Consider the following 14643-nt stretch of genomic DNA (forward strand, 5'->3'; position numbering starts at 1 on the left):
ATAATTATCTAAAACATGAAACTTAGACTTAGTTTAAATATTGGTATTTTCATAAGTATTTTAAGATGCTACTATTAGTATTCTAACCATGGGACTAATTATCAACCTTCCACTGCTCAATGAATGCCAGGCTATTTCAAACAAGGAGAATGTTCAGTTTATGATGTTAGCATATTAGGAATTTTACTACACAAATCTGCTCTATCCTTTTCAGAGCATGATGAAAATCTTTACACTGATGACTACTGCACTAAACTACTACATGCCATACTACACTTTGTGCATATAACTGCCCCTGGCATATAATCTAACCCCTTTTAGGCTGTGAGTTATCTCAATTGCTAAGCAAACTTGAGATTGCCTAGTGTTTTTGTAAACAGACATTGCTTATGTTGATAATATCTTCAGCTATCTGCACTTAGGAGAAAATACTGTGGTCTTAAATAATCATAAATATCAAGAACTCTTTCTGCAATATTAAAGGAAAGTCTTTTCCAGGGTAGAGTAAATAAAGAATATATCAAATAAAAAAAAAGAAAATCTTGTTGTACTTCATCAATTCACTGAAGCAAAGTTATTAATTATTAGAATTCAGAAATTATATAAACATGAGGTTTTTATCAGTTTTTTTTCCAGGAAATACGATTTACTGTCTCCTAAACTAGATGGAAACTAGGAACAACGTGACCGAATTTGTTCTCCTGGGGCTCACAGAGAATCCACACATGCAGAAAATTATATTTGTTGTGTTTTTGGTTATCTATGTCTTCTGTATGGCAGGAAATTTGCTCATTCTAATCACCATTACAAACAGCCCACTGTTGGGGTCCCCTATGTACTACTTCCTGGCCTATCTCTCCTTTATTGATGCCTGCTACTCCTCTGTCAGTACACCTAAACTGATTGCGGATTCACTCCATAAGAGAAAAACTATTAAATTCAACGAATGCATGACCCAAGTTTTTGCAGACCATTTATTTGGAGGAGCTGAAATCATCTTGCTTACAGTGATGGCTTATGATCGCTATGTAGCAATCTGTAAACCTCTACACTATGCAACCATCATGAACAGAAGACTCTGTAATATCCTTGTGGGTGTGTCATGGCTTGGAGGTTTTCTTCATGGAGGTATACAGTTTCTTTTCATTATTGAATTACCTTTCTGTGGCCCTAATGTCATAGACCACTTTATGTGTGATCTGAACCCTTTGCTTAATCTAGCCTGTATTGACACCCACATTCTGGGACTTTTTGTTGCTGCCAACAGTGGCTTCATCTGCTTGTTAAATTTCCTCCTACTGCTTGTCTCTTACCTGGTCATCCTTCGGTCCCTAAGGACCCACAGTGCAGAAGGAAGGCGCAAAGCCCTCTCTACCTGTGTTTCTCACATTACAGTAGTGGTTGTATTTTTTGTGCCATGCATATTTATGTACATGAGACCTGCAGCTACATTACCAATTGATAAAGAGGTTGCTATATTTTATATTATAATAACTCCCATCCTAAATCCATTAATTTACACCTTAAGAAATGCTCAGATAAAAAATGCCATTTGGAAATTGTTTAGTTTAAAAATTCAGTCAGATGACAAATAACAAAATTGTCATGTGTTTTCAGATGGACTGGAGAAAGAATGGAATTTAGATAATATCAATGTTAAAGTCTTATACAACAAAGAAGTAACTTCTACTGATGTCTTATACTAAGGAAAGGAGAAATGACACCTCCACATAAGAAAAAAAATCTAACTTAGGTTTCTTTATTGTCAAAACATTCACATCACACATAGACACACACACACACACAGAGAGAGAGAGAGAGAGAGAGAGAGAGAGAGACAGAGACAGAGACAGAGACACACACACACAAAGAGAGAGAGAGAGAGAGAGAGAGAGAGAGAGAGAAGAGAGAGAGAAGGAGGGAGAGGGAGAGAGGGGGAAAGAGAAAGACAGAATCTAAATTATGCCAAGGAGAAATTGTTTCTATTTGACCTCTTCTAGAAAAGGTATGATTCTATGAGCTAAATTTAAACTTTTTCAGGTCAGTAATTTCTGGATTCTCCTTTCTTGTTCTTTATTATATAACTACACAAATAATGCCTTTGGACATAAAGTCCTGATCATTTTGCAATCTCATAATCTCATTACTAACTTAGCATAGATTTTTTTTTGCTGATCACATGATTTTCCCACTGTAGAAGCAGACTGAAGAAGCTAATTATTAAAGAACTATTTAGGACATTCATTTTCTCATTCATGAACTTGTTTATAGCTTTGAATAAAATAACAGCCCATTCTCTTCTATGTTTAGGATTCAGAGTGAAATGATAAATAATGCCATGATTGCAGTTTCCATAATCATGATTTGATTTTCTTAATTTTCATTTTCAAATCTTTTGAATATATTTATTGTTTATATTATTATTATTGTTGTTGTTGTTACTATGTTGAAGCGAAGACATCATTGTTCATACACACATTGCTACTTTTATAGAAGCTAGAGCACAACTCTGTGGTTTCAACTCTCTCTTTCCACCTCTCTTTCCTTTGTGTAGTTCCAGAGATCAAAAACCAATTACCAGGCAAAAAGAGGAAGCACCATTACACCCTGAGACATCTTGCCAATCAATAATTATGTTTTAAAAATTTAAAAAGTAAAATATAAGTTCATCATTTTCTCCCTTTATTCCTGTTTTTTTTTGTCTAACTTTTTCCTTGCACTCCACTCACATGCATTCCACTGCTTTCACAGGCTTATACATTTGTTCATATGTGTTAATTTGCTTATATATTTCTCACTCACTGTGGACACACTTTGAGTCATGTCACTGTCACACATTTCAACAGAGCCATCTGTCAATTCCTGAGCTGTAGCACTCAGTGATGCATATTAGACCACTGAGCATGCATCAATACAGTTGATCTGATACATTTTGTAGTTGTTTCATTATTATCACACGTGTTTCTGGTTAAATTAGACTAATCATGCATTCCTTTGTAAAGTAGTAAACCTGCTTACAAGTCACCTTTAAAATAGACATAAGTCTACTTCTCACCTAGAAAGTGATTATAATGGTGGAAGTAATACCTAAGGAAAATTATCATTGTTTTGTATAAGCATACCCTGACAAAATTTTCCTCAGAAAATGTACAGTAAGTCCGTATGAGCTGAGACTACCAATGACAATGGAAGGTGGTCTCTTGCATCAGTACACACTTATATTAATGCCTAAAAATGTTCATTATTTCCTGTTGTATTATTTTCAACTCAGTAAGCAAAATAAGCCAGAACTTCAGGTTTGTCTTTTTCTAATTTTCTTTGCACAGCAGGTTCCTTATCTCTATTTTTATTATCCTGTTCCTTGTCTTCATAAAAGAAATGTTTGTTTTGTGCAACATTATATATATGATTCTTAAAGTTCAACTAAGAACATTTTTATCTTTGTATTAAAAGAAGATCATAACCTATGAGTATCAGGAATATATTATTATAGTTTGAATTAGAAACATCTTCTTAAATCCACTGGCACTCTAGCATCTACCAGGTGCCTACAATCAGTAACTCCACATCCAGAGGTTATAATGCATCCTGTGGCCTCTTATGGGCACTGTAAACATGTCATACATAGACATATAAGAAGGTAAAAGAGTTATACACATAGAAACAAACATTGAAAATAATTGAAAGCCCATTTTGTCAAATTTAAAGAAATTTGATCTGCATCCTAAGTTACTATAACTTGTAATTTTGTACTATTAGTTTTCTACAAAATCTAAGGAGGCAAATAAAAACAAATTATTTCATATTATCTGGCTAATGTTTCTTATTTGAAAGAAATGGGATGCATTAGAAAATCACTTTCTCCAGACTCTTATGCTTTACATCATTAGTGCTAAATACTTCTTTTTGGACAGCAAAAGAAAGAGTCTATGTAAATGTCCTATGTGGAGGTGGATTTCAGAATATCCATTATGAATCTGTAAATAGTTAACAAAATTTGTAATGTACATTCTAAAGCATGTCTAATGGAAAATATCTGAATTCTCATTGGACTACCAAACTACTTTTGACTTTTTACTTTTATCCATACGTGAAATAAAGTTTATTTAAATTTTCTGAAATATCTTGCTTTACTCAAATACATTTTTCTTTTTATGAACAATTAAAAGTGTTCATGGTTATGTGTTAAAACATAAAATTATGATAGAGATAAGAAGGTTGATAATAGGCATATACATGATGAATAGGAACATAGAAGATAGCAGATGATAGTTGAAAATATATTAATAATTATAAAATCTATGATGTAGCCAGTACAATCTTCATGGTAAGCACCTCATACCTTCTATTAAAATCTAGAAACAGAACTATCATCTCACCTGGGAACCTCAATCAAATATGGTTGTATTCAAGGAGATTAAAATAATTATGTGAAAAAGATGTTGATGCTTTCATCAGTAGAGATATTTTCATGTTCAATCATTTTTCATAACATGTCCTCTGTCACTTTACTGAGAATGGCAAAATAATAACAAAAATGGATACCAGATGTCCTTTAAGTTTTATGTTAGTGCATTTCCTGAACTGATACCTTTAATTATAAGTAGGTAGCATCATCTTTATCATAATATAAGAAGATAAATTGAAGAAAATTTTTCAAAGTAGCTATCTTAGATTTCTTTGTGAAAATTTGTTTACATTCCAAATGCTGTCTCCTGTACTTACAGAGTCTCTTCCATAAAAACATTCCCCTTCTCTGAGAGGGTAGGACCCCTATTTAATAGAACAGGGGAGCATTACAGCATTATTTTCTCCAGACTCCCTGCATATAACATCATTAATGTTAAATATTCGTTCTGCGGGAAACATTACTCTCAAAAGTTTTTGCGAAAATAAATTTTAGAACACACATACTGACTTTGGGCCAGTATAAGAGATTTTGTAATATCACAATGAGATCAAATAGACGTTACTTTATTGAATATTTATTGGAAATTCATGAATTGTAAGTTTATCTTACAACTATTTAAGCTTCTATTGTTCTTATCAATAAGCTTCATATATTCTTATCAATATATAAAATAGAGTAAAGTATATATAAAATATTCATCTCATTTTCCATTATTCTGATAAAATCTTTTATAATTAATTAAAATTTTATATAGTTATGAGTTAAAGGTTAATTTTGTGACAGAGGCATGAAAGACATATGATAAATATATCTCGTCTAAATATATCTTAGATATATGAGAAGATATATAATAAATAAATAGAAAGAAATATAATAGTCATGATTAAATTAAAACAGCTATCTGTTTCATCATCTCATATATTTTAGGTAATTATGTTTAAAATGTACTCTGACAATTTGAAATGTTACTATTATTTTCTATAGGGAATATTAGTATAATAAACCTCAGGTTATAACTCATATCTAACTTTTTTTTTTTTACCAATACCTGTCTGCTCTATACCTTGTATGTTTTAAAAACCAACTGTGAATCCATCTTAGGTTTAAGCACAACTGAGACTGTGCCATCGCTAAGTCTGTGTCCAGCTCCTTCCACTTAGAATTATGTCCTCCAGATTTCTCCATGTTGTTGCAAATGCTAAAAATTCCTTTTGATTTATCTGTGAATATCATTCCATTGCCTATTTAAGCCAGACTTTCTGTATGTAATTTTCCATCGGTGATGGTAAAGCTTTGGCATCTTTATTGGATACCAAACTTTATTGTCACTTTCTATTGGATGTGTAATCAATGAAAGTCCAAGCCAAAAAGCATCTCCTCTTCCACACCAGCATATGTTGTAATTTGTTTTGTTTTGTTCTCTTCTTCTTCTCAGTTCCAGTCTCTAGTTCATGTCTTGGCTTCTTTCAATGATGTAAATTTAATCTTTAAGCCAAATAAACCCTTTCTTCCCCAGGTTTGTTTTAGTCATAGGGTTTTTGACAACAATGGCAAATGAATTAAAATACTATTGGTGGAAAGGATGGTTGGTTACATATCTTGGGTGTTGTTAATAAAGATACAATGATAATGGTAATGTTGCTATTAGAGCTTAATGGGATATTTTCTTATGCATATGGTTCTATCAAGATCATGGGGCTTTTCTACGTTTCTTCTTCTTTTTTTTTTTTTTTTTTTTTTTTGCTTGTTGGATAATGGCTAAATTAATTTACATTCTGACAATGTAAATGTACAAGGGTTGACATTTCTTTATATTCTTAGCAGAGTTTATTTTCTTTAATATTATTGATGGATATAGTTGTGATAAAGTAGTGTCTCCGTGTGACTTTTTTCTTTTATTATTATTAATCATTCCATTCTCTTACATCTCAAATGATAGCCCACTTCCTGGTTACCCCCTCCTCCACCCCACAATCCCATGATATTCCACTTCTCAGTTCCCTTTCCACTACCCCCTCATCCCACATCTGCTCTCTCTCTCCTCGCTTTTGCCCATATGAGAGTGCTCCCCCACCACCCACACTCTGCCACACCACCGCTCCAGCAAATGCTTACTGTGCAGAATCAAACCCTACTGGGACCAAGGTCCTCCCTCCAGTTGCTGTCAGGCAAGGCCATCCTCTGCTACATATGTATCTGGAGCCAAAGATCTTTTTAGGTGTAATCCTTGCTTAGTGGTTAAGTTTCTGGGAGAACTGGGAAGTCAGGACAGCCTATGTTGTTCTTCCAATGGGGTTGCAATCCCACTCCACTCCTGCAGTCCTACTGCCATCTCCCCTACCAGGTTCCCTGAGTTCAATCTAAGGTTGGTTCCAAGCATCCCATCCACCTCTGCTTTGGTCAGTTGCTGGCTGAACAGCCACACTTTGTTCCTGTCACCAAGCACCTCTTAACCACTGCAACAGTGTTAGTTTTGGTGTCTGCAGACATGATGTTTCCCTAGGTGAGGCCGTTCTCTAATTGACCCTTCCTTGAGTCTCTGTTTCATTTTTTTTGTCCTTGTTCTTCCTTTGGACAGGACCATTTCTGGGTTAAAAAGTTTGGGATGGGTGTGTGGCTCCACCCCTCGACCAGGGGCCATGCCTATATACTGGAGATGGTCTCCACCTGTTCTATCTCTGCCTTCTCTGCGCATTATGGTGTTGTGGCCAGATTGTAAAAACCCCAAAGAGACCACCAGGAATCACAACCCTCTCTAATCGCCTGAGGGTCTTTATTTAAGCTCGAGATTTTGCCACCAACCTTTCTGATAGAACAGGAAAGAGAGTGAACCCCAGGTCTAAGTGAGGAGCGTTTATAAAGAACAAAATCTCAAGTGGCGTTTTTAAGCCTTGGCATTACATGAGAGGGTAAAGGAATGCTGTCTTTTAAACCTGATAATGTTTGTTTATACATCAGGGCTGGCAGGGCTGGGACCAAGTTTGCAGCTGGAAAGGGACCTTTCTGACCTGGGAAAAGTAAATTGTACTATCAGAAGCTGGTGTATTTTTACAACTGGCTACAGCTGTCTGAGAACACCTAACTGTCTTTTTTTCATAGTCCAAAAGAAGGCTATTATCATTTCAAAGGTATTGGCTTCTGTTTTTTTCCAGGGTAGGAGCCACCTGCACCTGAGAATGTTGGTTGTTAATCAAAATGGGGTGTGAGTTTCAGTGACAGTAGAGGCTAGGTTATCCTCCTTTCACCCTTCCTTGTTCCCCCTCCCACCACTTCCCACAATTATCTTCCTCTTCCCTGTTCAATGAAGCAGCCACATGCTGCTGATCTTTTTCTATGCTCCACATGTTCTGTAGGTTGTATCATAGGCATTTTGAGATTTTAGGTTAGTATCCACTTATTACTGAGTACATACCATGTGTGTTCTTTTGTGATTGGGTTACCTCACTCAGGATGATATTTTCCAGTTCCATCCATTTGCCTGCAAATTTCATAAAGTCATTGTTTTAATCATGGTGTAGTATTCCATTGTGTAAATGTACCACATTTTCTGTATCCATTCTTACGTTGAGGGACATCTGGGTTGTTTCCAGCTTCTATCTATTATAAATAAGGCTGCTGTGAACATAGTGGAGCTTGTGTCCTTGTTTTATTTTGGATCATCTTTTGGGTATATGCCCAGGAGTGGTATTGCTGGGTCCTCAGTTATATTATTTCCAATTTTGTGAAGAATCATCAGACTGATTTCCAGAGTGATTGTATTAGCTTGCAATCCCACCAACAATGGAAACCTTGTCCCAAAAAAAATACCAAAACCAAAACTAAAACAAACAAACAAACAAACAAAAAGTCTCCCAGCAGAGATTTTTTTGTCCTGTTAAGCTCATTGTCCCAGTGTAGGGTAATTCAAGGGATGCCCCAGCATAGGAGAATTGAAGGGCAGTGAGTCAGAAGTAGGCAGATGGGTGGGGGATAATATCATAGAAGCAGGGGAGGTGAATGGGATGGGGGAGTTCTGGGGGACAGTGGGACCAGGAAATGGGAATATAAATAAAAAAAATTCTAACAAAAGCAAATTAAAAAATGAAAGTCCCAACCAAAAAGAGTCCTTGTGACGTTTAATTTGCATTCTTATGACAAGTGATGTTGAGAATTTTTTAGTGTTCCCGTTTGAGATTTGTATTGCTTTCATTTTCCTAAGTGCTCATTTGATATATGGGAATAAGTGTGTCTTTTACGTTATCATTCTATGATTAAATTATTTGTTTCTTTTGTTACCTGGCACTTGTATCCTCAGCAGATGAATGTTTTTCAGGACTCCTGTGAGGAAATAAATTAATGGTATTCCTATTTTTGCAGGTCCACCTTCTTTCTTTCTTTTCTTTCTTTCTTTCTTTCTTTCTTTCTTTCTTTCTTTACTTATTTATTTATTTATTTTATTTTCTAAATTCTTTGTTTACATTCCAAATGCTTTCCCCTTTCCCAGTTCCCCCCCTCCCCATATGTCCCATAAGCCTTCTCTACACCATGCTCCAATCACCTCCCTCCTTTTTCTCTGTCCTGTTACTCCCCTACCATGCATGGAGGAATGGATACAGAAAATGTGGTATATTTACACAATGGAATAGTACTCAGCAATAAAAAACAATGAATTCATGAAATTTGTAGGCAAATCCTTGGAACTGGAAAATATCATCCTAAGTGAGGTAACCCAATCACAAAAGAATATACATGGAACATGGCTCCACCTTCTTACAGAGAGAGAAAGAGTTCAGCCTATCCTTGAAGGTTCAGTATATAGAGGACTCCTTGAAATTGTGCTTTCTGTCTCGCCTGCCCTATAATACAGATGTAAACTAATAGAAAGCATTTTCATCTACTTCGATGTGGCCTCTCAACCTTACTAGATTCAAATCTCTTAAGATTTAACTAGAGTTCTGATTCCCCACTGATGTGTAGTTCTGATTCTATATAACCAGAGACTTAATCATGATATTTTCTTCAGTATGTCTTAACAATGACTTATTTCCTTGTTTATCTTTTAATACTAATAATACTCTTTTCCCATTCATTTGTTTTTTTTTCCTTTTATGTTCCGGTCACTGTCTCCCCTCCTGTTCACCCCCCCCACACACACACACAGTCCCTTCCCCTACTCACTCCTCCCCTTCTCTTCTGAGAGAGTATCAACCCCACCCTGGGTATCTCCCCACCCTGGCATATCAATTCTCTCCAGTGTTGCATTTTCAAAATTTCAAGTCTGACATCTTCAAGTGCTCTTATTATCAACTTAGTTGATCTCCATATCAACTTAAAATTATTGGTTTGGGTTGAAATATGAAAGAATCACAGTATTTCTCTCATCATGTCTGATCAATGGGTACAGGGCTCTTATTTTTTAGTAAGGTTTTCAATAAATTTTCCCCAATGGAGGACATTTAATTCTTTCATTTATTTATTTAATCACTTTACATCCCAGTAGCAGCCCCACTCCCTCCTCTCCTCCCATTCCCACCCTTAGAAATCATACTTACTACTTCCCTCTCCTACTCCACTCTCTGAGGTGAATTAGAGGCTCCCCTCCTGTACTTGCTAGGCCCTTGGACATCAGTTCACAGCAGGACTCAGTGCATCCTCTCCCACTGAGGCCAGTGCAGTCAACCCAGCTAGGGAATGAGGTCTAATGGCAGGAGAAAGAATCAGAAACAGCCCCTGCTCCAACTGTTAGGAGATCACATGAAGACCAAGCTTCACATCTGACACATCTTCACATCTGGTACTCTGCTCTGCTTGAAGATGGGAACCTAGCATGACTAACTCCCATGAGGCTTCATTTAGCCCTGGATGGAAACAGAGGTAGGCTAAGACCCACAGTCAAACATCAGGCAGAGCTCAAGTGTTCTGTGGAAGGGTAGGCATTATGATTGATTGAGCTGGAAGGGTCAAGTATATCACAAGAAGATTTATAGAGTCCACTCACCTGGATTGGTAGGGGCTCACAGAAACTGAACCACTGACTAAAATGTGTCTATGCTTTGGAACTAGGCCCCTAACACATTTGTTACATGAATATTGCTAACAATTATCATTTGAGAAAATTAGTATTTACCCTATGCTGCCTGTGTAATAACTCTGTCTTCTCTTTCCTTCTATAATTTAAAAAGGGAACTCTCTTTGGTGTGATTACATGAACTAAGGTAGACAATTATGCTATAATTCTTAGGGAGCACATTCATAAATTATTCCAAATCTGTGTCCTGTGGATATGTCTCTATTATACCCATTTTATTCAGTTATTTACTCAATTATCTGTGACTATGTGGAATCTGATCAATATGCTATACATTAGATTACATCTGGATGTTCTAATATTTTTCTCATTAACTTTACTCTTACATAATCTATCATCAAACTGATAAATTTTGTAATAAAATAATCATAATTTATACCCAAAGCTTAGTAGTCATACTCATGTCATGTCTAGTGTAAAATATATATCTTGAAGGAAAATACATTTATAAACATTATTGAAGGAGTGCTTTACAATCTAGAGTGATAAAATAAAAATAAAACACATGAATAAGAGGAATGAACTGTGACCTCCTCCAGCCCATTGTTCTCAAAAAATTGCAGCCAGTAGCCTGACCTGCCCACCTCCTGAAGAACAAGAAGAACTGGTTTCCAACTTTCAGGGGAGGGGCTTGGCCTACCTTTGTATCTGGGGAGAGATGGATTAAAGATGGAGAGTTGAACCAGAAGCCATGTCTCTCTCTATGTGTTTTCTCTTGCCACATTGTCCAATTCCCATCCTTCTGTCCAGGGAACCCGCTGTTAGAATATAGCAGCTGGACTCTACAATGAACCATTAAAAATAGGCATTATTAACTAAGTTTACGTTGATGATAACAGAAATTGAACATATTAAAAATAATATCCATTTGGGATCTTCCAAAAAACTCCTTATGAAAGGCTATGATTTTGAAATGAATGTAGCATGATAGAAATGTACATTTTCTTAATGGAAGCTAAGTATAAAATACCATAAATTAATTTGTGTTTATAAGGCATTGGTTAATCCTACGAAGTTTCTTCATGTTAGCACATAAACCATTATTTGTACTTGTAATTATTTTCAAACATCTGGTGATCAGCCAAGACTGGCATGAAGCTTGCATCCTCTTGCCATACCATCATAAATGTGATAGAATTACAAGTAGTTACCATGTCATCTAGCTTATGTATCAATATGCCTTAATTCATTAAGTATGATTAAATACTTCCATGATTGCATAAACTTTATAAGTTTGAAGATATGTCTATACATCTAGATCTACACACAATGATAGAAATAGAAATACATAGTGATATTTGTTTTACTTAATTCAGTCAAAAGTGTTATTTTGGTTTGCTAAGAGACTTCACAAAGTATATTGTTGGAATATTTATAAAAAAAAAAGCATGTGAGTCTTCAGTTAATGTCCATGGGGTAACTGTGTACAAGTATTTAAAGCATACTTAGTTTGAAAACTATCTTCAAAGCTGAGCTGTTTAACCATATTTCTAGAAATTCATATCATCCTTAAAATGTCACAATATTTCTTACATACAAATGAAGATCCATGATGACCCAGTGAGATTCCAACCTAACCAACAATCTCCTAAGGTAAGTCTTCAAAGGTTTATTTTAGTGCAGTACTACTTTTTGACTTTCAAGTTCTTTCTGGCCAGAAACAGTTTGTTTCTGTTAAAGGTGGCACAGATTGTCTGTTCCTGTGAGTTGCTATACATAAGGTAAGGGATTCTTTGCTCTCTGTCTCACAGAGATAATGTAGCCTTGTTTATACATCACAGACAAGACATTTGTTCTCAGATGACAAGCAAATGTGAACTTGACTTTCTCACATATTTATAACCAAAAGTGGTTAAAAGATAGCATTGTTATATTAAACACCCTTAGCCAGAATAAGAACTTACGAATAGAATTAATTACATATTTCATGTGTGTCTTCACAATAAGAAAAATAGCTCTCTTAAAATAAGTTTATATATATTCAATAAATATATTTAATATCTTGATAAATTTGGTTTTAACTGGGCTTCCACTAGAATACACATGTTATAAATCAATTAAAACAATTATATTGTATCTAAATATATATGTCGGTGTTTGTATCTTTGTCTGTGTCAGTGTATGAAATACTACATAATTAGAATTTTATAATTTCACCAAAAGTTCAGTAATGAAATGAAATATCAATCTAACTTTAGGTCTAAAAATAAGTAAGATTTGATTTATTTCAGATATTGTCTCTTTTATTCATGTTCACATCTGTGTTCCTGATTAAAAGATATCTTGAGATACTAAGAGCTGTAAAATTTTGAGTACTTTTTAAACAGAATAGACTATATTGGGGAAGATAATTTAGTCATATTTATTATGTATTAAGTAGACTGAGGAGTTCTTCAAAAACAAAATTTTATGATCATTTAATCTAATCTGGAAGACTCACATATTTGAAAAATCATTACATGAATGTTCAAAATATCTAGCATGTGTCTCCTTACTCAGCTCTGTGGCTCAAATAAAATGAAAGCATGTAAATATGGAGAACATGAATGAAGGTTTTCATTATATTAAATCTAAACAGCTTGTGCATAATCCTAACAAGGTGCACTACATTCAGAATGTTACCTGTTCAAATTTCATTACTGAAATTGATGCTTACTTCACAAAAGCATTGGTTTTAATTATTTGAATGTGTAGTCTATTTAGTAAGCATGAAACTGATACTTTCTGAATAAATTAAGTCAAGAGAATTGTAAGAGATTACTCACTGGAAAAATAAGATTTTATTCAACTTCCATATTTAGCATGCATTTCATACATTTTTTTTCTTTTTCAGATTCTTTCTGGCATATGAGTTCATATCATGAATTGACACAATGAAGCTGAATAGCACGGTCACTGAGTTCATATTACTAGGATTCACACAGGATCCCCTGAAGCAGAAAGGGGAATATTCCCATTATTGTGACAATCAAGTTCAGCCAAACACTTGGGAGTCCCACGTACTTCTTCCTGTTTTATGTGTCCTTGGTTGACTCTTGCTATTCAACATCCACAGCCTCAAGACTCATTGTGGATTCCCTCTCTAAAAAGAACATCGCTTCCTACAAACAATGCAGGATACAAATCTTTATTCTCCATTTATTTCATCGCTGTTGACCACTATGTGGCCATCTGTAAACTCTTGAGATACCAGTCTTCATGAAGCAGCAGGTCTGTGTCATCTTGATTATTCTTGCCTGGATAGGGTTTCTTATACATTCCACCGCACAGATTGTTCTAGCCTTGAGAGTGCCCTTCTGTGGGCATTCTGATTGACCATTACTGCTATGACTTACAGCTCATGTTGAAACTTGCCTGCATGAACACATATATGATAAATCTGCTGTTAGTGTCTAATAGTGGGGCAATTTGCTCAAGCAGTTTTATAATTTTAATTATCTCATATTTTATCATCTTATATACTCTGAGAAACCATAGTGCAGAAGGAAAAAAAAAGGAACTCTCTAATTGTATGTCTCATATAATATTAGTTATCTTATTCTTTGGGCCCTGCCTATTCGTATCTGCATGACCACCAACTACTTTTCCTGTGGACAAGATGGTAGCAGTATTTTATGCTATTGGAACACTCTTTCTGACCCTATTCATCTATACATTAAGCAATGCAGAAGGTAAAAATGCCATGAAAACGTTTTGGCATGTTAAAATTATGACTGAATAAGCCCAGATACCAAATATTATTATACCTGAATATTGTAACTATACATGTTTTTACATCCAGTTTCTGATTTGTTAATATTTCTGATTGATTAAAGTAAAGGAAAAATTGACAAAAATTATATGCCTCCCGCATCTTGTGAATATAAATTAAGAAATGTTGATTGAAATAATTAAGTAGAGAATAAGCAAAGAATTTAAAAACATTTATACAATCTGGTAGATACTCCATTATTCTCACTTTGCAAGCAAGGAACAATTTGAAAAGTTTAGTACTTGGTAGCCAAAAAAAAAATAGACTTGGAAATATTGATTAATAATTACTAGAAAAGCAGAGAAAGTATTCAAACTAAAATAATCATTTTCACCCATGGTTTATTTAGCTACACTGGAAAAGTATTGTATAGAATATAACTCAATAAGAATCTATTCAAATGAAATATATAAT

General features: G+C 34.8%; 1 protein-coding gene and 1 pseudogene across 1 annotated transcript; both read left to right on the forward strand.

Annotated features, from left to right (window-relative positions):
* The first annotated feature begins 665 nt into the window (after positions 1-665).
* On the forward strand, positions 666-1595 carry LOC127684370 (olfactory receptor 4C46-like). Its single transcript, XM_052181309.1, has one exon. It carries the CDS (start codon positions 666-668, stop codon positions 1593-1595), a length of 930 nt encoding a protein of 309 aa, XP_052037269.1.
* Positions 1596-13351: 11756 nt separating this feature from the next.
* LOC127684371 (olfactory receptor 4C11-like) lies at positions 13352-14199 on the forward strand (annotated as a pseudogene).
* The last annotated feature ends 444 nt before the right edge of the window (positions 14200-14643 follow it).

This window comes from Apodemus sylvaticus, chromosome 5, assembly GCF_947179515.1.
Source record: "Apodemus sylvaticus chromosome 5, mApoSyl1.1, whole genome shotgun sequence".
In the NCBI taxonomy this organism is placed as follows: domain Eukaryota; kingdom Metazoa; phylum Chordata; class Mammalia; order Rodentia; family Muridae; genus Apodemus; species Apodemus sylvaticus.

What these genes read in the sequence shown, in the direction of transcription:
- LOC127684370 (XM_052181309.1), top strand. Translation starts at nt 666, where the DNA reads ATGGAAACTAGGAACAACGTGACCGAATTTGTTCTCCTGGGGCTCACA.